At 52.9% G+C, this 23,970-nt stretch overlaps 1 protein-coding gene across 2 annotated transcripts; it reads left to right on the forward strand.

Annotated features, from left to right (window-relative positions):
- Positions 1-606: 606 nt before the first annotated feature.
- Positions 607-23,949, forward strand: DZIP1L (DAZ interacting zinc finger protein 1 like; the record flags this gene model as incomplete). Of its 2 annotated transcripts, none has more annotated exons than XM_080695638.1 (15): positions 607-1,182; positions 5,220-5,304; positions 6,670-6,791; positions 7,951-8,112; positions 9,402-9,530; positions 10,096-10,158; positions 12,476-12,616; positions 14,557-14,587; positions 15,186-15,239; positions 16,215-16,348; positions 17,458-17,638; positions 19,669-19,885; positions 20,319-20,509; positions 21,108-21,247; positions 23,788-23,949. In XM_080695638.1, exons 1-15 carry the CDS (start codon positions 682-684, stop codon positions 23,947-23,949), a joined length of 2,313 nt encoding a protein of 770 aa, XP_080551764.1. In that variant the 5' UTR covers positions 607-681. The 2 variants fall into 2 exon arrangements, with proteins under 2 accessions (XP_080551764.1, XP_080551765.1); XM_080695639.1 differs by having other exon boundaries at positions 634-1,182; positions 20,322-20,509.
- Positions 23,950-23,970: the final 21 nt, after the last annotated feature.

Below are 23,970 nucleotides of genomic sequence, written 5' to 3' on the forward strand. Positions count from 1 at the left end.
GCATGTGCAAAGCCCTGGTTTCATCCCCAGCACCAAGAAAGAAATGGGGTGGGGGAAAGAGCTCATTCTTTCTGGACCGAACACAATCTATGCAGAGACATGGCAGTTTCAAGACCCTTCTGGTAGAGGGGTGGGCATCATTTCGCTTACACTTAGTCACGTGACCACACCTGACTGCAGGGGCCTCTGGGAAATGTAGTTCAATGGGGTCTCACTAGAGCAGGCAAGGATTGGATGGCCCTTACCACCTATGGCTAGGTGGTAATGCAGGGCTGCAGAAGGACCCACTTACACATTTGACAGCCCCTCTTCCCAGCCAAATCTCTGCCAGGGGGTCTGGAGGAGATCACCGAGGACCTATTGAGCACAGGGCACTAGGCTGGGCGTTTCGCCTGCCTCTTTACCCCCCACAATCCTGCTGAACGGACCCCCCACATACACAGGGCTTACCGAGAAAGGACTTGCCCAGGTCAGAGTCAAATCCTTATCCCTGGAACCGCTGGCAGCCCCTCGCCTGCCTGCTGCGGGTCTGGCTGACCGGGTGCCCTGGACACGCAGCCACATGCCCCTTGGGTAACTCGGCCCCCATTCATTTCCCAGGCTCTCTTTCACCTCCTCGGCCAGGTCCCGTGGCCCTGGTGGCACCACGGCCCAGTGGCGAGCCCAGGGCTTCTCCCCCCAATGCAGCCCCCCGCCGCCGCTGCTGAGAGCCTCAGTGGCCTCTCCTTGGGGGCCTACGCGCTGCCCACCTTCAAGTTCCAGCCTCGCCAGGAGAAGATAGACTGGAGGCGCATTAGCGCCCTGGACGTGGAGCGCGTGGCCCGGGAGCTGGACGTGGCCGCCCTGCAGGAGAACATCGCGGGCGTCACCTTCGGCAACTGGGACCAGGAGGCGTGCAGCCGCTGCGGGCAGCCCGTGGACCCCGTGCTGCTCAAGGTGCTGCGCCTGGCCCAGCTCACCATCGAGTACCTGCTGCACTGCCAGGACTGCCTGAGCGCCAGCGTGGCCCAGCTGGAGGCGCGGCTGCAGGCCAGCCTGGGCCAGCAGCAGCGCGGGCAGCAGGAGCTGGGCCGCCAGGCGGACGAGCTCAAGGGCGTGCGGGAGGAGAGCCGCCGGCGCCGCAAGATGATTAGCACCCTGCAGCAGCTGCTGATGCAGACCGGCGCCCACAGCTACCACACGGTGAGGACCGCAGGGGGGAGGCCTGCGGCGCTCCAGGCCCGCGCTGCCCCGGCGGGAGTGCACTGGTTTAGAGATGTTACCTTGAGCCTGACCGAGTCCAATCAGGTTTAACCGTGTGTGTGTGTGTGTGTGTGTGTGCCACACACGTGAGAGATGTGCGTAAGGTTGTGTGTACACCGAGTGTGTATGTCCTCATGGGCAGGATACATGAGCGGTATGTGTATATGTGAATGCGTGTAGTGTGTGTATGTAGATAGCATGAATCTGCGTGTTTAAGGTATATACGTGCATGCTTGGATACACCTCTGCGTATGCTCTCTGTGTGTTTATAGAGAGTACATGGTGTGTGATATGCTTGGATTGGTTTATTTTATTTTATTTACTTTTTGTGGAAATGGGGATTGAACCCAGGGGCATTCTACATCTGAGCTAACCCCCCAGCCCTTTTTATTTTTGGTTTTGAAACAAGTGCTTGCTAGGTTGCTAAGTGTGTCAATAAGCCGCTGAGGCTGGCTTCAAACCTGTGATCCTCCTGTCTCAGCCTCCCAAGTACTGGGATTTCAGGTATGTGCCACCACGCCCTGCTTGGGCTGGTTTTTTATGAAGGATGCAACTCAGACCATATATTTAAAGATGTACTTATGGGGTGTGTGTATGTGAAAGAGCGCAGGGTGTATATGTGTGTGTGTACTCATGGATAGTGCACGTAAGGGTGTATATGTGAATGAATGAAGGGTACACAGTATATGGGCCTACGGATGTGTGCATTTACGGAGGGCGTGTGTGCACGTGTGTGTGGATGGAGAGTTCGTGTGTATTTAGAGAGAGGAGGTGTGTAGAGGTGTGTGTGTGTAGGACCAGTGTGTGGCAGGAGAATATCACAGCCAGGCCCATTTGGAAAAAAACACAACTCCACTCCTCAACCCAGTAACGGTTCATTACCCCAAGCAGCACTTAAGCACTTGACTCTGTACTAAGTTGTCCCGGTGGCCGGGCCCTGTGCTCTGAGGATATAGGCACAGACCAGGCTGGTTTAGGGTCTCAAGAAGGTCATAGTTTTGGGGTGAATGGATGACCTGTTTCTTCTCACACTCTGACACCAGGTGTGTGGTGTTTCTTTGCCTCCCCTGCACGCCGATCCATTGTTCAACACCAGCTGCTGTCTTTAAGTGCAATTCTCTTTTTAAAAATTGGTGCATTATACCCACACATCCTGATGGAGTTCAGAGTGACAGAGAACATAGGAGGCGCACAGCTCTCTGGGAGCTGCCCGCCCCCTCCCACTCCTTCCTTTCCCTCATGCCCAGTCTTGAGATGGGCGTGGTAATTTTGTGTAGGTACATCCTCCACCGGCCTCGCTAGACCCCCTCCATCCCTCCACTGGGGTTTCGCCTCCTTTTTCCAGAGTCCCTTTGTAACCCAGCTTCTCCCTAGCTTCCACACATGAGGGGAAACCCATCGCCCTTCATTTCAGATGCAGTTCCGACACTCTCCCTGGAGTCAGCGCTGCACCCCATGAGTCCAGGGCTCAGCCTCACAGACTGGTTCTGTTTCAGAAGCCATCACCATCCCTAGGTCTCCTGTGCTTCTCTTCCTGGCGAGAAGTTGAGGGCTCCCCGGGTCCCCTCCTCAGGTCCAGGGGTCCCCAGTGTGGCTCCCAGAGCTCAGCAAGACACTGCAGCCCCGCCTGGCCTGTAACGAATGATACTCGGAACCGCCGAGTGGGAAGGTGCGTAAGGCACGTATCTGGGCCTCAGCAATCCAGACTGTTCACCATCCTGGAGGCTCCCTGATTCCCGTCCTAGAGGGTATCTAGGGAAGCCCCACTCTGCAGACACAAGGGATTAAGTCATTGGCCACTGGCCTCCAGCTAAAAAGCAGAGTTTTGTTACTGAGGGAGAAAGGGAAACTGAGTCTAGGGGGGCAACTGGAAATTCTCATCACATTTGTCTTTGGGTGAAGAGGCAAGGAATGGTCCCTCTTACTCTGCCCAGCTAGCAATGGCAGCGTCCAAAGGTGGGACCTCACATGGCGGATGGCCCACTCTGAAATGCCCTATACAGGGAGGTGTGCTCTCCTCTGGCTCTGCTCTTCTCAATTTTGGGGTGAAACACAGACACTGGGATTTGGGTTTTCTTTTTTTATGGTATTGGTGATGGAACCTAGGGGCATTCTACCTCTGAGCTACACCCTCAGCCTTATTTATTTATTTATTTATTTATTTATTTATTTATTTAATTTATTTTTGGTGGTACTGGGGTTCCTGGAAACCCTTCTACCTCTGAGCTACGCCCCCAGCCCTATATTATTATTTATTTATTTATTGCAGTACTAGGGATGGAACCCAGGGGCATTCTACCTCCAAGCTACACCCCCCGCCTTATTTTTTATTCTTTATTTTGAAACAAGGTCTCACTGAGTTACAAAGGGCCTCACCAAGTAGCTGAGGCTGTCTGTGAACCGAGATCTCCCTGTCTCAGCCTCCTGAATGCTGGGATTAAAAGCGTGTGCCACCACGCCCTGTGACATTGAGATTTTTTTTTTTTTTTTTGATGGTACTAGAAGTGGAACCCAGGGGCTTTTCTACCTCCGCACTACACTCCCAGACCTATTTTATACTTTATTTGGAAACAGGGTCTCACTAAGTTGCCGAGAGCCTCACTAAGTAGCTGAGGCTGGCTTCAGACCTGTGTGATCCTCCTGTCTCAGCCTCCCAAGTGCTGGGATTACAAGCGTGCGCCACCACACCTGGAGACATTGAGATTTTTGAGGAGGACTTTTTATTATGGAAATTTTGAAATATTTACAAAAGCAGAGAAGATAATATACTGAACCTCCGTCTATATTGCCCATCAGGGTGTGTGTGTGTGTGTGTGTGTGTGTGTGTGTGTGTGTGTGTAAATGGGAGTTGAGCCCAGGGGTGTTCTATCTCTAAGCTTCATCCCCATACCTCTATCCCTTTCAAAACTTAATTTTTTTTTTGGTGGTACTGGGGTTCCTGGAAGCCCTTCTACCTCCAGGCTACACTCCCAGACCTATTTTATATTTTTATTTGGAAACAGGGCTGGCTTCGAGCCTGCGCAATCCTCCTGTCTCCGCCTCCCAAGCGCGGGGATTACAAGCGCGTGCCACCATGCCCAGAAAAACTTAAAAAAATTTTAAACAGGGTTTTGCTAAGTTATTGAGAGTCTTGCTAATTGCTGAGGCTGTCCTTGAACCTGCAATCAATCCTCCTGTCTCGCCTTCTAAGTACTGGGATTACCGGTGTGCATGCCTGGCTCAGCACTTCATAACTCTAGTTAACATGGTTGCATCCGTTTCTCTGCGCACTTTCCCCTAATCCTGGATTATCTTGCAGCATCTGAATCATATGAGTGGGTCTGTAATATTTCAGGACGTTTCTCTAAAAGGCTAAGACTCTTACTTTTATTTATTTATTTTTATTTATTTTTATTTTTTGCAGTACCGGAGATGGAACCCATGGGCATTCTAGCTCCAAGCTACACCCCCAGCCTTATTTTCTATTCTTTACTTTGAAACAGTGTCTCACTGAGCCGCAAAGGGCCTGCTAAGTAGTAGCTGAGGCTGTCCTAGAAACACATCCTCCCATCTCAGCCTCCCAAATGCTGGAATTACAACCGTGGGCTATCACGCCCAGCTTAGACTCCACTTTTAGACATACATACCATACCATGCTTACACCCTGAGACATCAACAGAAAGTCCTGAGTCTCATCAAATACCAGTGTTCCCAGTTCCCCAGAGCATGGGTATATATATAACTGGGTGGATATCGCCTGCCACTGCTCAGAGGATCAAGTTCTTAAATTCTTTTTTTGGTGGTGCTGGCGATTCACCCCAGGGCCTCACACATGCTCACCCTGCGCTTTACCATGAAGCAACATCCCCAGCCCCTACAATTCCTTATTTCTGAGGCAGTCCAGGGGGCCCAGAAAAGGGGAGGCCCCATGTAGGACAAATTGCAGGCTGTCTCGGGGCACCTAACGCTTCACTCCCAATTGTTTCTCTTCCGGGCAGTGCCCCCTGTGTGACAAAACGTTCATGAACGCCGCCTTCCTGCGGGGACACTTGCAGCGTCGGCACGCGGGCGTGGCAGAAGACGGTGAGTCCCAGCAGCAGCCGGGGCCCTGCTGGGCTGGTACTTAGTGGGCGAGGGATACCTGTACCCCCAAACCTGCCCTTAGCACCTCATCACCCAGTGAGGACGGGGTGACCCCACCGTTCACAGAGAAGGGGCCCCACAAGGGGCTGGATGAGTTGTTGACCACCTGGACGCAGAAGAGGGGCTGGGGTGAGACAGGTAGGTTCTGGGCTTAGCCTGTCCCTTTGGATGATGTGACCTTAGGGCTTCCATGCTGATTTCACGATGGCCTTCATGCGAATGGGACAGCCAGATGGAGGGGCTCTGAAGGGCCCTCAGCTGTGCTCTGTGAGCCTGCAGTTCTCAGAGGCTAGCTGCGGATGTGCTTAAATGGGGGAACTGAGCCATCAGACCATTCTTTTGTTTTTGCGGGTCTGGGGATGGAACCCAGGGGCATTTTACCTCCGAGCTACACCCCCTGCCCTATTTTTTTTATTCTTTACTTTGAAACAGGGTCTCACTGAGTTGCAAAGGGCCTCCCTAAGTAGCTGAGGCTGGCCTTGAACCACAATCCTCCTGTCTCAGCCTCCTGAATGCTGGGATTACAAGCGTGCGCCACCACGCCCGGCTCTTTGACTTTTCTATCTACCCGAGCTGATCATGACTTAATCACTTTATTATTTAACGTTACTATTTCAAGCCAGACGTGGTGGCACGTGCCTGGAATCCTAGTTCTTGGGTGGCTGAGACAGGAGAATGGCATGCTTGAGGCCAGCCTCGGGAACTTAGCAAGGCGATCAGCAACTCAGTGAGGCTCTGTTTCAAAAGGGAAAAAATAAAATAGGGCTGGGAGTGTAGCTCAGAGGTAGAATGCCTCTAGGTTCAATCCCCAGCAACACACACACACACACACACACACACACACACACACACACAGAGCCAATTATATTGTACTACTAAAAAATGGGCTTAAAACGACATCTCTTTTCATCCTCTTAGATTGCCCAGGGGTGCGATGGTCCATAGCTGTTGTCTGTATCAGTAACCGGCGCACGCACTGCGTTTGGCGTTGTGTTTCTGGTACCCTGGCGTTCCAGTGCGCAGGGCCGGCGGTCACGGTCGTCTTTCAGGGGCAGTGTCAGGGTTCCCGGGCTCTGCGCAGTGGTGCGGGGCACTAATGCCCATCGCTGGGCGCCATCGTTTCGCCCTCACAGCCCTCCGAGGCGGTGCTGTTGTGGCCCTGCTCTGCAGAGAGGGGAACACGAGGTCTGCGCGGCTGTGCCCCTTACCCAGGGCCGATGGACCAGGGGCACGGCTGGGCCCCACACGGGCGCGTCTGCACCAGCGCTTCTTCACGCTTTCTTGTCTTTCTTGTCGTGGCCCCAGGAAAGCCGAGGAAGCCCGAGCCTGCGGTGGAGGAGGTGCTGGAGGAGCTGCGGGCCACGCTGCGCCGCACCCAGGAGGAGCTGGAGGCCCAGAGAGAGGCCGAGCGGCAGCGGCAGCTCCAGGTGCGGGGAGAGGAGGCCCCGGCGCTCAGGCCGCCCGCTGCCTAGACCTGGGCGCTCTGGGACCCACGGGCCAGAGCTCCTGCTGGTTCCCCAGGGCTGGGAGTCGGAGCTGGAATGGCATCTACGTAGTGTGGACAATGATTGGAGGTGGTCTGGAGAGGAACATCAATCTTTTTTTTTTTCTTTTCAGTACTAGGGATGGAACCCAGGGGCATTCTACCTCTGAGCCACACCCCCAGCCCTATTTTTTTTATCCTTTATTTTTTTAATTTTTAATTTTTGGTGGTACTGGGGGTGGAACCCAGAGGTTTTCTACCTCCAGGCTATACTCCTAGACCTTTTTTATATTTTATTTGGAAACAGGGTCTCACTAAGTTGCCAAGAGCCTCACTAAGTAGCTGAGGCTGGCTTTGAACCCGTGTGATCCTCCTGTCTCAGCCTCCCAAGCACGGGAATTACAAGGGTGCGCCACCACACCCGGCTCTTTATTCTTTATTTTGAAACAGGGTCTCACTGAATTGCAAAGGGCCTCACTAAATAGCTGAGGCTAGCGATGAACCCGGGTCCTCCTGTCTCAGCCTCCCAGATGCTGGGACTGCAAGTGTGCGCCACCACGCCAGGCTTAATTTTTTATTTTGAAACAAGATCTCACTAAATTGCTCAGAGTCTTGCTAACTTGATGAGGCTAGCCTTGAATCTTCGATCCTCTTTTCTGCACCTCCCAAGTACTGGGATTGCAGATGTGCGCCACCAGGCCAGGCCCAGACAAAGACTGGGTTTGGTTCTGAAAGCTCCAGAACCCAGCCCAGAGGATTCATTCAGGAAGTGTTGCTGAATAACAGGACGGAAACTTGCCCTGTCCATTCATCTTCTCACACGTGTTTATTGAGTACCAATGGTGCGGAGGAATATTATATTGCGAGGAATATAAAGAAAAAGAAAGCAAATCCCTATCCGCAAGGGATTTTACAATTTGGGGAAAACTGGCATAGAATGACCAGCTCCGAGTCCCAACCACAGGCATCGTGAGTCTGTGAGACTCCTTAGGTCTCCATCCCGCCTTGCACAGATGGGCGCCGTTGCGGCTCTTCAACAAGCGCTGCCATGTTTGTCGCTGTAGTTACTGCTTTCTTCTTCTTCCTCTTCTTCTTTCTTATAGGAAGCAGAAATGAGCCGTCAGAGGGAACTAGAAATGAAGAGAGAATTCGATGAATGGAAGGAAAAAGAGAGGACCAGGCTGTACGGGGAAATCGACAAGCTAAAACAATTATTTTGGGAGGAATTTAAGACCGTCGCCAACCAGAACTCTACGCTAGAAGAGGTGCCCGACAGCAAAAGCTTTTCAAAGTTCTTTTGAAAACCTGCTTAGTCGTTCTCAACATTCATTTCTTAGTTTGTATTAGTTTTATTGCATCTGCTGTTTGGAAGCTGGTTCGCTGAGGCTGGATACCTGAGGGGGGTCACACTGCCCAATCAGATATGGTCTGTGTGATCCCAGATGCGCCATTTTAACCTTCCTACGTGTTAGGATTTTTTTGTTGTTATTGTTATGTGAGGGGTTGCTGAAAGCTTTAAATTAGTACATATACGTTATTCAACATGGGACCCAGGGTGTTCTACTTCTGAGCCACACCCCCAGCCTCCCTTTTAAATTTTTATTTTGTTTTGAAACAGTTTTTTTGCTAAGTTGCTGAGGCTGGCCTCAAACCTGTGATCCTCCCGATTTAGCCTCCTGAGTATTGGGATTATAGGCCTAGCCACCACTCTGAGCTTGGAGAGACATTTGAGAAATGAGTATTAATTCGAATTTCAAATTGTTGTTCAGAAACAAACTCAGCAAGGGCCAAAGGGTACTTTTTTTTTTAGGAAATTCTGAGTTTTGGTAAAGGGGGCCATTGTCCTTACCACCTGGGCTTTTCTTTCCAATGTCAGTCATGTTCCCCCAAACTTCAACGGCCTCCCTTGATATTATTTTTGTCTCTCCCCCGTAAGATCACCGATGCTGTGTTTTGGTGTCTCATCCCTGTCTCCTCTCAACATTTTACTATATTACTTTTATTTAAAAATGGGAACCAGTAGCCAAGCGTGGTGGCCCATGCTTGTAATCCCAGTACTTGGGAGGCTGAGGTGGGAGGATAAAATAAAAAGGGCTGGGGTATAGCTTGGAGATAGGGCTCAAGACCCTACCATGGACTCTCAAATTCTTTCAGTACATCAAATTCCAGACTAAGGAAGAAATAAGGCAGCAATCAGGTGAGATTGGGGTTTTTAATTTATTTATTCTTATTTTTTCATATTTGGATACTGGGATTCGACCCAAGGGCATTCTACCGCTGAGCTACACCCCCAGCCCTATTTTATTTTTTTATTTTGAAATATTTCTCTGAGTTGCTGAGGCTGGCCTCAAACCTGAGAGCCTCCTGTCTCAGCCTCCCAAATACTGGCATTACTGGTGTGTACCACTATGCCTCGTGAACTCGGGGTTCTGAGTACAGGACAATTGTGGTTGGGATGAGTCATGCCCTTCTGACACTGGGTCGGGGCACAGCATAGAAGCCGACCCCGTGAGTAGGTCTTTATCTAAACACAGTGACGCCTTGGCCTTTGCAGAAGCTTCAGGCACTGAGGTCCCACAGCGCCACGGAATCCCACCTGGGCTCCCTGAGGGATGAGGAGTCAGAGGAGCTGCGCAGGCAGGCGCAGGAGCTGCAGGCCCTGAGAGAGAAGATGGAGATTCAGGTGAGCGATTGTTGCTCCACACCATCCCTCCCAGAGCAAGCCAGGAGCCTGCAAGTCCCCCACAAGGCCTTGCAGCTTTGCCCTGTGGGGTCAGGGGAGTCGACATTCGTCCGAGCGCCAGGCACAGTGGTGCATGCCTGGGATCCCAGCCATTGGGAGGCTGAGTCAGGGGGATGGCAGATTTTAGGCCAGTTCCAGTAGCTTGGTTGAACCCTCAACTTAGTGAGACCCTCTTTCAAAATAAAAAACAAATAAAGTAGGGCTGGGGGTGTAGCTCAGAGGTAGAAAGCCCCTGGGTTTGAGCCCCAGTACTAAAAGAAAAAAAAAAAAAAGAAAAGAAAAAGAAAAAGAAAAAAAAGACCTCAAAGCTCTGTATTTTCAGACCTTGCATCAACGAATGAAAGTATGGTAAATAGAAATTTTTCTCTTTTTATGGGCTTTCTATTCATTTTGCTCCACTAATCTCTCTGCCTAATCATGAGCTGGTACTTCTTGATTTTTGTGACTTTATAGCCTATGCTAATATCTACAGGGATCCGTCTAATAAGCTTTTAATCTTTTGCAGAAGACAGAGTGGAAGAGAAAAATGAAGACACTGCAGGAAGAGCGAGTGGCTGAGAGGAGAGAGGTAGGTCCTCGGTTTTCCAAGAGCTCCTCTCAGGATTCAGCATCTGTCCATCTCTCCAACCTCTCCCACAACTGGGTGGTAGATATTTTATTGCTGATGTTGATCCTGACTGTTGGCTTCCATCACAAAGGAGTCAGCTGCCTGCCCATCAGCCTCCCTGGCTGGGAGCAGGGGCCTCCAGGCCTTGACTTCTGACCCCAACATAGCGTTCACTCAGTGGTGACCCCTTTGGGCTTTCTTGTTCTATAAACCTCAGGTGAGCCGGGCGTGATGGTGCACAATTGTAATCCCAGTGTTTGGGAGGCTGAGACAGGAGGATCGCGCAGGTTCGAAGCCAGCCTCAGCTCTTAGTGAGGCTCTCAGCAACTTAGTGAGACCCTGTTTCCAAATAAAATAGAAAATAGGTCTGGGAGTATAGCCCCGAGGTAGAAAGCCTCTGGGTTCCAACCCCCAGTACCATCAAAAAAGAAAAAAAAAAAAAAAACTTCAGGTGAGTCACCTGCTGTCTTGGTCACCATTCCCACTGCTATAATCCTAAAGGATTGACCACACAAGTTAGAAGAAGGAAGGTTTATTTGATCACAGTTCTTTGGAGATTTCTGAGGTTCAGTCCATGTCAGGCCAGGTCTGTGGAGCTCAGAGCATTGTGATGAGAAGCAGAGAGAGGAAGAGAGCGAGGGCTCTGCTTTCGTATCGTGGGGGCCGGAAGCAGGAGAGTGCAAATAAGCAAAGAGATTCAGACAAAACCATAGTCCCTAAGATCGCACCCAGGGACCCGCCTTCTGCAGCCACAGCCCACCAGCCTAGGTCACCAGCCAGTAAACCCACAACGGCGAGTTCATTCACTGGTGAGATCACAACCCTCAGGACGTCATCACGTCACCTCTGAACAGGGGACATTCCATATCTAACCATAGCACTTGCTCATTCCATATTTTGGCTGCTCTTTGGAACCCCAACTCCTGGAGAGAACCAGGCGGTGTAGACCTCGGTGATACTCGAGGGGGAGTCTAAGTGACGGGTTCAGACACTTCAGAACACGGCTCTGGTACAAATCCCCCGGAGGAAGAGGCGAGTCAAGGGGAAGCAGCGAGAGCCCCACGTCCTGCCTGCAGCGAGCTCAGGAGTCGACGAGGCTTAGCCTGAGCCTGGCCCGCGGCCCACGCTTGCGCCCCACTCTGTTACAGGGATGCATGAGCCCCACAGGATACTTTTATTTTAATTGAAACATTTTCAAAGGGAAGGTACCTCCAAAACTTCCTGAAACAGAAGAAATAGATTCGGGCACACTGATAAAGTTCCTCTCACCTGTCCCCAGCGACCCGCTGCCAACACCCACACAGGTGATGACTTTTACTGCTGTCTGGTGGATTTGTCTAGAGTCCTTTATGCAAATATTAATAAGTCAGCTCATCTCATTTCTGCTCTTACACGAGAGGCAGCATGTTCACACATTTTCTTTACCTCTTTTTTTTTTTTTTGTAGTACTGAGGATTGAACCCAGGGGCATTCTACCACCAAGCTACACCCCCAGCCCTATTTTATTTTGAAACAGGGTCTCACTCAGTTGCTGAGGGCCTCACTAAGTTGCTGAGGCTGGCCTCGGACCTGGTATCCTCTAGTCTCAGCCTCCCAAGTACTGGGATGACAAGTGTGAGCCACTATGCCCTAAAAACGTGCATTTGATGATGTCTGAATGGTCTCTCTTTATATGCATGTCTCTCAGCGAGTGGCTGCATCTGACAGTGCCTTCTCTCCTGGTCTAAGGGGCCCACATTCTATTCTTTCTTCTTAGACACAGCCCCAAACTGGGAGGCTGTTGGTCTTGTTAGGAAACCGATGGCCCAGGCCTAGAAATCCTCCACCCTGCTTCAAGTGAACCTCTCCACCAGCATCTGCCCGCGGGCATGGGCACTCAGAGGCCCCTGCAGAAGCTGGGCGTGGTGAGGCACACCTCTAAGTAATCCCAATACATGGGAGTCTCAGACAGGAGGATCATAGGTTCAAGGCCAGCCTCAGCAACTTAGCAAAACCCTCAGCAACTCAGTGAAACCCTGTTTCAATCAATAAATAAACAAAGCCGGGCATGGTGGCGCACGCTTGTAATCCCAGCATTTGGGATTACATCCCTAATACCGCAAAAAAAAAAAAAAAAAAAGAAAAAGAAAAGAAAAGAAAAAAGAGGATAGGGGTATAGCTTGGAGGTAGAATGCCACTGGGTTCAACCCCAATACCACCTCTCCTCTCCCCACGAAAAAACACCCAACAATAAAAGTCCCTGTAGATACTGGACTGACCAGTCATCTGTGCCCTCCAGCTGCAGGAGGAGAACGAGAGGCTCCAGGCCTCCCTGTCTCAGGACCAGAGGAAGGCCGCCGCCCAGTTCCAGCGCCAGCTCGGTGGCCTCCGTGCCCAGCTGCAGGAACAAGCCCGGCTCATCGCCTCCCAGGAGGAGACGGTAGGTCTGTCCTCCCAGCCAAGCCCTGCTGCCCGCAGGCCTCTTTCTAAGAGGATCACTTGGGTCCCTCTGTAGTCAGTGGTGCCGCCCTCCTCGGGCTCCCCAAGGGGAGAGAGGAGCCAAGGTGATGAGGGGGTAGCCGGCTCCCTGCAGCCTTCCTTGGGGATGCAGGCTCACGTCTGAGACCACGCACGATGCTCCCTCTGCTCCTCTCCTTGCTGAAGCCTTCCAGGCAGGCTTGCTCCTCCTCCTCCTCCTCCTCCTCCTCCTCCTCCTCCTCCTCCTCCTCCTCCTCCTCCTCATTTGACAGGTGCTGAAACAGACCCAAGAAGTCAGTCGCCTGTCTGCAGGCCGCACATGGCACTCTGTAGGTGATAGCGGTGGCTGGGGATGTGGTCAGTGGTAAAACTCCTGCCTAGTGCGCGCGAGGCCCTGGGTTTGATCCCTAGTACCTCAAAACAACACCTCTCCTCTCAAAAAAAAAAAAAAAAAAAAACCCACAAAACCCCCCCACACAAAAGAAGCGAAATGATTGACCATTAAGTGATGGATGAGATTCAGTTTGTCAGGCAGGTGGATTGCAAGCAAAGCTTCTGCTTTTTTTTTTTTTTTTTTTTTTTTTTTGGTGGTACTGGGGATGGAACCCAGGGGCTTTTCTACCTCCGGGATATACTCTCAGACCTATTTTATACTTTATTTGGAAACAGGGTCTCACTATGTTGCTGAGAGCCTCACTAAGTAGCTGAGGCTGGCTTTGAACCTGTGCGATCCTCCTGTCTCAGCCTCCCAAGCACGGAGATTACAAGCTTGTGCTACCACACCTGGCTTTTTTTTTTAAAGTGTATGTGTGATACTGGAGATGGAACCCAAGGGTATTCTGTCCCTGAGCTACACCCTCAGCCCTATTTTATTTAACTTATTAATTTATTTAGTTTTAGTTTTATTTAGTTTTCGTTTTTAATTTTTTTTTTAGTTTTTTTTTTTTTTTGTTACCGGGGCTGGAAGTCAGGGGTATTCTACCTCTGAGCTATGCCCCCAGCCCTATTTTTTATTTTTTATTTTGATACAGGGTCTCACTGTGTTGCAGAGGGCCTCAGTAGTTGAGGCTGTCCGAGAACCGCGATCTTCCTGTCTCAGCCTCCCAAATGCTGGGAGTACAAGCGTGCGCCACCACACCCGGTGACCCTGTTGGTATTTCTAACGTGTTTAATGTCTTGATGTTTGTTTGGATGCACAGCAGTCTTAGTTACAGGATAGCTACCATGGCCCTGGACATCATGGCTACGCTTGATGGGAGAAGCTAACGAAAGGCCCCGCCCCACGGCGGCTGTCTGCATCTGTATTATTGGCCAAAGCGGAGTCACATGGGGACCTGCGACTATAAAGAAGCCTGAGAAAGAGAAAGCGAATAATTGCCTCTGTCTCTAGAAAGAGGGGGGTGGGGTAGAAAACAGTTGGGAATGGGCCTTGGATGAGGCAGACATCAGTATATGGCACAGCAGGTAATAAGAACTCAAGCTGGGCACCCCGGGCGGGTGACCCTCAGCTCAGGCCTCCACCTCAAGGGCGGGGGGCCTCCACCTGCTCTGGCTGGTTTTCATCAACTGTACCAACAGCTCAGATGGTGCGTCTGTGCCACTTTGCTTCCACGGGCCTCCTGGTCCTTCCGTGAAGGAGGGCCACCCTTGTCTCCCCACCTTGGGACAACGGGGCAGGTGCATCCTGGGTTGTCGCCGTCCCACCACGGTTCTGTCCCCTTCCACAGAGGAACTGCTGCGGACGATGAGTTGGGGTCTGGAGCAGGGCCTCTGCGCCTCCCGGTGGTCCGTGGTTCCGTTTGATGTGTGTCCCGCGACAGTCTTCACGGAGCTAGGCCGCGGGTGGGCTCGGAGCAGAGGCGGCTTCTGTACGCTGTAACCGCTCTGTTGCTCTCCTTGCAGATCCAGACCCTGTCCCTGAGGAAGGCAGAGGGTGAGTCTGCAGGGCTGGTTGTGACGGGCCTGGCTCTAGCCCTGGGCTCTTCTCCTCCTGACCTCAGTTGGACTGGTGACAGCCGTTCGCCGGACTCGCCCAGCTGGGAGAGGGAGGGAGCTTCAGCGACACAGGGCATCTGCGCCCCGGGCTCTCCCTCGGCTGGCCGTCTCCTGCCTGGCTGGCTCCTCTCCATGGGGGGATGGAGGCAGTAGGGAGCGGTGGGGATCCTGGGGTGCTGACTGATAGCGCAGGGTCCCTAATTCACGGTGTCCATGGCGGGTGGAGCGGTACCATTAATAACTGCTACGTGCCACGCTCTTGGCGATTGTCTTTACATTATCCCTGCAGTGGCGGGGAGGGCACTACGATGTTTATTTTGAGGAGACTGAGGCTTAGGGAGGACTTTGCAAGTCTGCACACTAGTGAGGCTGGAGCTGCCCCGCGATCGCCGACCCTCCTGCCCCCAGCGTGCACGGCGTGGCCGCCGCTCCGCCCCGCTCTGCCGCTCTCTGAGCTCACCTGGCCCTGTGCTTTGCTCTGAGTCAGGGATGGGGTCCGCGGTACTGCAGCCACTAGCCGTTCCTGCTCTTTTCAGAGGTCCGAGAGGTGCCAAAGGCTGTGCACTTGGAGGAAGACTCTACTGAGGACGGTGAGAGCTTTTATTTTTGTGGTTTGGTTTTGTTTCGGCCTGGGGATAGAACCCAGGGACATTCTACCTCTGAGCTACATCCCCAGCCCTGTTTGGCTTTTTTAGTTTGAAACAGGGTCTCACTAAGTTGCTGAGGGCCTCGCTAAATTGCTAAGGATAGCCTCCACTTGCGATCCTCCTGCCTCAGCCTCCCAAGTATTGGGGTCACAGGCGTGCACCACCACGCCTAGCGAGGTGAGGCCTCTTCTTTCCTGGGTATCCATCCCAGGACACAGATCTGCTGTCTTCATCCCAAGTGTTGGGGTCCCAGGTGTGCACCACCACACCTGGCTGTCATGGTTTCTTTTCCTCTGTGGCTCACCTCCGTTGCAATCATCAGAGTGTGTGAAATGCAAATCGCAGGGCCCTTCCCTAGATCTGTGCAACCGGGCCTGGGGAGGGTAGAGCCAGGGAGTCGGCATTTGTCCTGCAGATGATTCTGATACATGCGGTGTTGGAGGGAGGAGCCTCTGGTCTAGAGAGGAGGCTGAAAGACAGCGGGCGTCTGTCCGTCCTGTTCGCCAGCTTAGCTCCTGGAGCAGACAGAAGTGGACATGGAGGTGGTGGGGTTAGGGCGCCAGGTGGAGGCTGGGATTTGGCTGCAGCTGGCATCGGGAGGGTCTGGAATGTGGGACTGGAATGGAGCCCTGGGATGGGGATGCTCTCAGCACTTGGCGTTAACCTGTGGCAAGACTGAGGGAGCCCAGATGATCTGGAAGGTCCGGATGGGAGGGGATGAGGATTCTGAAGGTGGAGGCAGGGTCCGAGCAGTGGTACCCAGGAGCAGAAACACCCCAGCTGCTGGCCTAGGGGGATACTTGGGAAGGGGAGTCGGCGGCCGGGTTTCAGAGGATCGTGGCCCGGCATGGGCCATGGGGCTCTGAGAACGGAGGTCTCCGTGGGTACGCCGACCTTGGTGACTGTTATGTCCTGCAGAATCGGAGGACTCCCGAGACGGGCAGCAGAAGGTGCTGGCGGCTCTGAGGGGAAACCCCGCCTTGCTGGCGCAGTTCCGGCCCATCCTGGAGGACACCCTGCAAGAGAAACTGGAGCGCATGGGGATAAAAACGGTGGGTTCCAGGGCTATTTATTTATTTATTTATTTATTGTGGTACTGGGGATGGAACTCAGGGGCATTCTACCTCCGAACTACACCCCCAGCCCTACAATTTTATTCTTTATTTTGAAACAGGGTCTCATTGAGTTGTGGAGAGCCTCACTAGGTAGTTGAGGCTGTCTGTGAACTGTGATTCTCCTGTCTCAGCCTCCCAAATGCTGGGATTACAAGCGTGCGCCACCACACCCAGCTTATCTTTTTATTATTATATTTTAAAACTATATTATTATTATTATTATTATTATTATTATTATTATTTGGTGGTACTAGGGCTCTTGGAGACCCTTCTACCTCCGGGCTACACTCCCAGACACATATATATGTGTGTATGTATATAGGCTAGCTTCGAACCTGTGCGATCCTCCTATCTCCACCTCCCAAGTGCAGGGATTACAAACATGTGCCACCATGCCCGGCATATTATAATAATAATAATAATAATTATTATTATTTTTATTATTATTATTATTATTATTAGTAGTAGTAGTAGTAGTAATAGGGACTGAACCCAGGGGCATTCTACCTCCAAGCTACATGCCCAGCCCTATTTTATTTTATTTTTTTGTTTTGAAGCAGTCGTACCAGGTTGCCGAGGGCCTCGCTAAGTTGCTGAGGCTGGATTCAAACTTATGATCCTCCTGTTTCAGCAGCAGCCCAAGTGCCACTACGCCCGGCTCCAGGCAACTTCCCGTAGTTGGTTTTGCTTTCTGCTGTTTCATTTTGCAAACGTGCTTAGCCAGGCACAAGCGGTCTGGCATAATGGTAGCGGTTGGTGCAGAAAGGAGCAAGTGGGATGGGGAGGAGCGTGTCCCATCTGAGCCCTCGTGCTGCCATGTGGATGGAACTGTGAGCAGCCTTGTCATGTTCCAATGTGCACATTTGGCACCCAAGCCCTAGGCCGCCACACTTCCAGCAACATGTGAAGCCGCTGCTCCCTCTTCATCCCCCGCCACCTCATCAGCCCCTAAAGCCCACCAGGTGTCTGCAGCGGGGAGAGACTCAGGGGAAGGGGAAGCTCAGTCTGAGCCTCTGTCTGCAAAGGTGGACTTCTGTGTCCTCTAGGACGCCAAGGGCATCTCCCTCCAGACTCTCAGACGCCTGGAGTCCCTGTTGAGAGCGGAGCGCCAGCAGAAGGCCAGGAACTTCTCTGAGTTTCTGACCCTGAGGGAAAAGCTCGTTAGAGAAGCCATCCGCAGAGTGAAGAAGAGACAGGAACACGGGGCCGTGGCATCCCAGCCTCCAGGTAGGCTGGGGACCGGGCTGGCCTTGGGGCTGGGAGCTGGGGCATCGGGTTCCTGCCGAGGCCTGCGCCTGCGTGTGCATGGGGAGGTGGAATCCCGGGCTCCCAGCAGGCATCGCTGTGAAGGCCTGAGCCCGTGGGGTTGAACAAATCCAAAAGTCCTCTGTGGGGAAACAGAGTCAGGAGTGGTCGGGGACCTCAGGCTAGGGCCGCTCAGGAAAGGAGGAGAGCCTGTGGCCGGCCGGGCCTTTCCCTGCGCAGACACAGGGTCTCCCTGCAGCTTCCTCCAGCCCTGCCTGACCTGCTCCGGCCACAAATTGAGTTTCGCCCCTGCAGAAAGCAGCCCATTCAGTGTCTGACTCTGCACACCAGCCAGTCAGTGCTGGGGACGGGCCAGGGAGGGGACAGGGCCTCAGGATGATGAGAAACATCCCGGAGTGCCGGCTGCCGAGAGAAAGGAAAGATATCTTGCTCCTTCTGGCTGCCACCCTTCCCTGCAGCCCCTGTTGCTGCCACCAGAGAGCTGGGAGAGACCGGCCCTGCCTTCTACCCTATACCTGGGTCCAGGTGACAGAAATGTGAGATGGCGGCACTGTGTCATGGGACTTTGTAGATCGTGGCTTCCAGCTCGGAGCCCACGTTCTCCTTCCAGGTCCCATGGTTGCTCCTCCTCCTTTCTCTCTCTCTCTCTCTCTCTCTCTCTCTCCCTCCCTCCCTCCCTCCCTCCCTCCCCTGGGGATTGAATCATTCTACTTCTGAGCTACACTCCCACCCTAATATTTTTTTTTATTTAGAAATGGTCTCACAAAGTTGCTAAGGGCCTTACTGAGCTGCTGAGGCTGGCCGTGATTGAACCAGTGATCCTCCTGTCTCGGCCTCCCAGGTACTCAAATCATAGCTGCGCACCACCATGCCCAGCTCATTCTTCTTCTGCGGCCTGGGAGCAGGACTGTGGGATTTTAGCAAAGGCAGAATTAGAAGCGTGAGGTTTGGGACTGACATATACGAGGGTCTGCATCCATCACTTCCTTCCGTGGCCCTGTGGGCGAGTTCCTTAATCTCCCAGAGCCCTGTGAACAGGTGGATGATATATCAGAAGATGCTCTGGGGGCCAAATGAATATTGTGTGCAAAGGGCTTTGCTCGGTGCCTGGTACACAGTATTTGTAAGCTCTTGTTATTTTCCCTTGGCGGGTTCATTTTTTTTTTTTCCTTTCCCCTCTCTCCAGTCACTCTTTTCTAGAAGGTCTACTTCTGGGTTAAATGCACTCTCTGAGAGCAGCCCCTTTCCAATGGTTCTGACCTGGCACTACCCCAGTAAGAAATCCATTTCACATTGTTAATCTACGTATGTGAGTCTGGAGAGCACTTACTCAGACTCCCTGTGATGCACTCTGTCTCTTATTCACTTTCTTTAAGCAACTGCTGGCCCCCTGGCCCCCAGTGAGTCTCAGTGCAATTTGGAAAAGAGGGGCTGCCTTTGGGAAGAGGTTGCACGGGGCTCTTGATGGCCCATGCAGTCCTGCAGCGCCCTCTGGTGGTAACAGAGCCTTCCTGCAGGGCCGCCTACACCTGGCGGTGACTATCACAATCTGTGATTATTATGGTACACAGGGGCAGAGTGTGTCAGATTCTGTTGCAGTTTGGGTTTGGACTGTACGCCCGCCCCAAAGCTCATGCGTGGCCTGCATGAGTCCCATTGCGGGGAGGTTCAGAGGTGGAGCATGGGAGGAGGGGGTGGGTCCCTGGGGTTGTGGCCTGGGGGACTGGGCCCTTTCTTTCACCCTCCCCACCTCTGGCTGCCATGACTGACAGCTTCTCTCTGCCTCAGGGGGTGGTTTTTGCCTGGTAGCTGGTTGACAATGAACCGAATCTCCAAAACCCAGAGCCAAATAAACCTTCCCCCCAAGTTATGCTTGTCAGGTATTTTGGTGCCGGAAAAGCCGACTAAAACAGACCCTCTTCCTATAGCTTCTCAGGCTCGAGGGCCCAGCATGGGCATGCTCTGAAAGGCATTCTTTCCTGTATTTCTAGTCAAAAGCCAGCAGAGCACACCCCTCACCTCAGAGGCTCAGCCGAAGACCAGGACTCTGCCCGTGACCGTGCCATCCAAGCCAGCAGAGCCGTCCAGGCCGACCGCTCAGACCCGCAGCAGCCAGGGCCCTCGCCTGACCCGGGAGTCCACCCCCACGCCTCGTCCCAGAGTACACGGGTCCTCCAGTATCCCTGCTTCCCCGGGGGCTGGGCTCAGGTGAGCCGTGGACCCTGGCCGCTTACTGCGCCTGAGGTAGTGCCCCCAGCCTCAGGGAGCCCCGTTCCATGCCTGCTGTAGAGAAGAGAGGGCTGGAGACAGCCTTGACTGGAGGTATCTCATATAGGGTCCAAATTAAGCTCCCCAAAGGAGACCGGGGACCCTTTGGTCCTCACCGCCTCTTCCCCATCTGTCCCCCCAACCCCGGTTGTCATACCTAATGGTGGGATCCTCGGGCAGGCAGGGCTGCCTCCTTCAGAGCCCCAGAACCTGTTGTGGTTGCTCCACACGGGACACCCCTGGCCGTCACCCCAGCCTTGGGAAGGGAGCAGAGCTGGCTCCGGGCAGAGCAAACGAGGCCGCAGGGAGGGGGGCTTGGGCTTCTCAAGTTTCCTCTCTGGTCCCCATCGCATCACCTCTTCTCCTCCCGCAGCAGCACGCCCCCGTTCACCTCCGAAGAGGACTCAGAGGGCGACGCCACACATCCCAGACACCCTCAGCCCCTGCAGGCTCCCTCCAGGACAGGGCCCCCGCCAGAGGATGCCTGGGACTGGTCGGACACGGAGACCTCGGAGGAGCACGCCCAGCGCCCTGGCCAGGGCTCAGGGGGGCTGGCTTCCTCGGGTGAGTGGGCCAGGACCACGGGGTAGCCCTTCAGCAGCCCAACTGAGTTCTCTAGTCTGGTAGCACCCCTCTGCTTTCTGGGTTGGCATCTCTTTCTTTATTTGACTTCAAGAACATGGTCCTCTTTCCTATCATATATATATATACATAATTAAAAATATGTATATTTATATATACATATATAAGTATTTTATTTTATATATTTATTTTTTGCAGTATTGGGGATGAAATCCAGGGGCATTCTACCTCAGAGCTATGCCCCCAGAACTAATTTTTATTCTTTATTTTGAAACAGAGTCTCACTGAGTTGCAAAGGGCCTCACTAAGTAGCTGAGGCTGGCCACGAACCGTCAGTCCTCCCGTCTCAGCCTCCCGAATGCTGGGATTACAAGTGTGCCACCACGCCCGGCTGGCTCCGAGTGGGCATGTGTCGGCGTGGGCCTTCTCCGTCTCCTTGCCCCTTGTCTCTGCGGTCGTCTATGGTGTCCTTTTCTCCTGACTCTCTCCCTGCTCCCTGTCTTCATGTGACCCACTAGGACGCAGCCTTTTCTCTTCAGGACACCGTCCACTGACACCACCACTTGCCTCTCCCTTCCAGAAACACGGGTGCAGTCGATGGTCAAAAACCTGGAGAAGCAGCTCGAGGCTCCTGCGAAGAAGCCCGCCGGAGGGGTCAGTCTGTTCTTAAGGCCCAACCCTGCGCTGCAGAGAGCTTCCATGCCGGCAGGGAAGCCTCAGGTAGGACGTGGGATCCCTGGTGGTGGCCCTGTGGCTCCCTGGAGGGCCCCATCCGCAGTCAGGAGCCTGGGGTGACCTAGGTGGGTCCTAGGTAGGACCTCGCGGGTGATATCTGGCTTTCTCTCCCTGCCCATTTGGAGAGACAGCCGCTTTAGATTTTTCTTTGTGTCTACGTTAATATCAAAATCCTTAGCTAGGGCTTGGGGGCTTGCACGCTTGTAATCCCAGCATTCGGGAGACTGAGACAGGAAGATCGAGGTTCACGACAGCCTCAGCTACTTAGTGAGGCCCTTTGCAACTCAGTGAGATCCTGTTTCAAAGTAAAGAATAAAAAATAGGGCTGGGTGTGTAGCTCGGAGATAGAGTGCCTCTGGGTTCCATATCTAAAACCACACACACACACACACACACACACACACACACACACACACAATCTTTTTGAGCTGGGCAGGTAGAATGCACCTGTAATCCCAATGGCTCCAGAAGGGAAACTGAGGCAGGAGGATCACAAGTTTAAGGCCCAGGCAACTTAGTGAGATCCTGTCTCAGAATTAAAAATGAAGCTGCCTGTAATCCGAGTACGAGGGAGGCTGAGATAGGAGGATCACAGGTGTGAGGCCAACACATGGTAACTTAGTGAGACCTTGTTTTGAAATAAAAATATAAAAAGGGCCGGGGGTGTAGCTCAGAGGGAGACCATGTGCCTTGCCTGTGAGAGGCCCTGGGTTCAATCCCTAGTATGGCAAAACAAAACAAAACAAAAAAAAACACAAATAAAACACAAATACAAGCAACAGCAGAAACCTTTGGGTTCACTGTACAAGCAGCTGCTCAGTAGTTTCTGTTCTTCGTCCTCTGCCTTCAGGGGTCTGAGGATTGATGGTGTTGGCCTCTTGCTATGGCTGATGTGTTCTTCCAATCCATCTTTTCCCGGGCGGGCCCCTCCCCAGTTCTCGCTCCACCAAGAACCTCACGTACACTGCAGCTGCGTATAGAGCAGGTGCCCCAGGGACGGCGTGGGAGAGGCCCGCCACTCCAGGGGGCAGCACCTCTCTCCACCAAGCGTCCCCACGGCCTGGCAGGCTGTAGCTGCCTCAGGTGTGCAGACCTCTCCCAGACCCTCCTCCCCGTCCTCCTGTCTCCGGCCTCCTGTCTCCTGCGGTTACTTCCTTAGCGGGAACTGTTGAGGTCTCGCATCGCCTTCCCACGGCTTCCTCCCCGGCCCAGACGGAGGGGTTCCTCCTAGGATGCTCCTTGCTCTTGCCCTGAACTCAGAGGCAGTGGGCAACTGCTGTTTGCTGTTACTGACTTTAGTTTTTGTGGAGTTTTCTTTTGTTTATGATACTAGGGATTGAACCAGAGGCATTCTACCTCTGAGCTACACCTCCAGACCTTTTTTTTTGCTACTGGATTGAACCACAACGGGCATTCTACCTTTGAGCCCCACCCCCAGACCTATTTTTTAACCTATATTTTGAAACAGGGTCCTACTAAGTTGTGGAGGGCCTCAGTAAGTAGAGGAAGATGGAAGGTTTGCAGCCAGCCTCAGCAAACTGCAAACCTGCGATCCTCCTGTCTCAGCCTCCCAAGTACTGGGGATACAAGTGTGTGCCACCACGCCTGGGTTTTAGCTTTTACTTTGAAACAGGGTCTTACTAAGTTGCTGAGGCGAGTATTTGGACTAAGACCACACTCAGCTATTTTTTCTTAAGTGTTGGGGATCTCTTGCGAGCACTGCACCACCGAGCCCTCATTCTTTGGCTTCGAAAGCATCTCCCGCCTTTCCATTTTACAGTCTGTTTGATTTATCACAGGGCTCATGTGAAACACTCCTTCCTGTCCCTTTCCCCATCTCATGAAAGAAACAGCCCCAAACAGATGAAGGCACTGGCTGGGCGATGCTTGCCGCCCCAGGCCATGGCTGATCTCTGGCTGCTTAGCCTTAGTGCCAGGAGAAAGTGCAGAGCGTCTTATAGCGAGGCCCGGGAGTCAGCGGGGGCACCCAGGCCTGGCCGGGGCTGTGACTGTGGTCTGGGGGTAGCTGCTTCCTTGGCTGATGCTGAGTTCTCCCCTGGGCTGCAGTCCAGACGCCTCTCAGGCTGGAGGATCCTGGATCTCCTAGTGGCCCTCAGGCTCCTCCGGGCAGTGTTTCCCAGGCCTCAGTCTGAGGGTTGGGGTAACTTCAGCCCTGGTGCATTCAGCTCAAGAGTGTGCAGAAGTCAAGGCTTGGGGTTTCCAGCTCTGTCAATGGGGAGCGTTAAAATCTGCCGAGCTTAAATGAAAGCAAGATCAGTCACAGCCTTCCCAAAATGCTGGCTTGCTTTTGGTGAGTAGAATTCCAGGGGTACTTGAAAACATTCTGGCCCCGGTATCCAGAGCAGGTTCTCAAAGGCAGGGGCATTGAGGAGGCGGGAGCTGTAGCCCTGCTGCTCCCTCCCAAATTGGCACGGTCCCCTTCCCGTCCCACCTGGTATTTAGCCCTCTCCCTCTTCTCTTGCATTTACCCAAATGCCTTTTCTTCTCCCCTTACGCCCCTGCAGCTTTCTGAAGACGAGAGTGACTTGGAGATCTCTTCCCTGGAAGATCTCCCCCAGGACCTGGACCTGAGAGAGAAATCAAAGCCCTTGTCCAGCTCAAAGCTACCGGAGAAATTTGATGGCAGTTCTCGGAGCTCCGGCCGACCCAGGGTCCCCGGGTGGTGACCCTGCACCTGGCTGGGGACA

The sequence above is a fragment of the Muscardinus avellanarius genome (assembly GCF_963383645.1).
Source record: "Muscardinus avellanarius genome assembly, chromosome: 5".
Taxonomy (NCBI): domain Eukaryota; kingdom Metazoa; phylum Chordata; class Mammalia; order Rodentia; family Gliridae; genus Muscardinus; species Muscardinus avellanarius.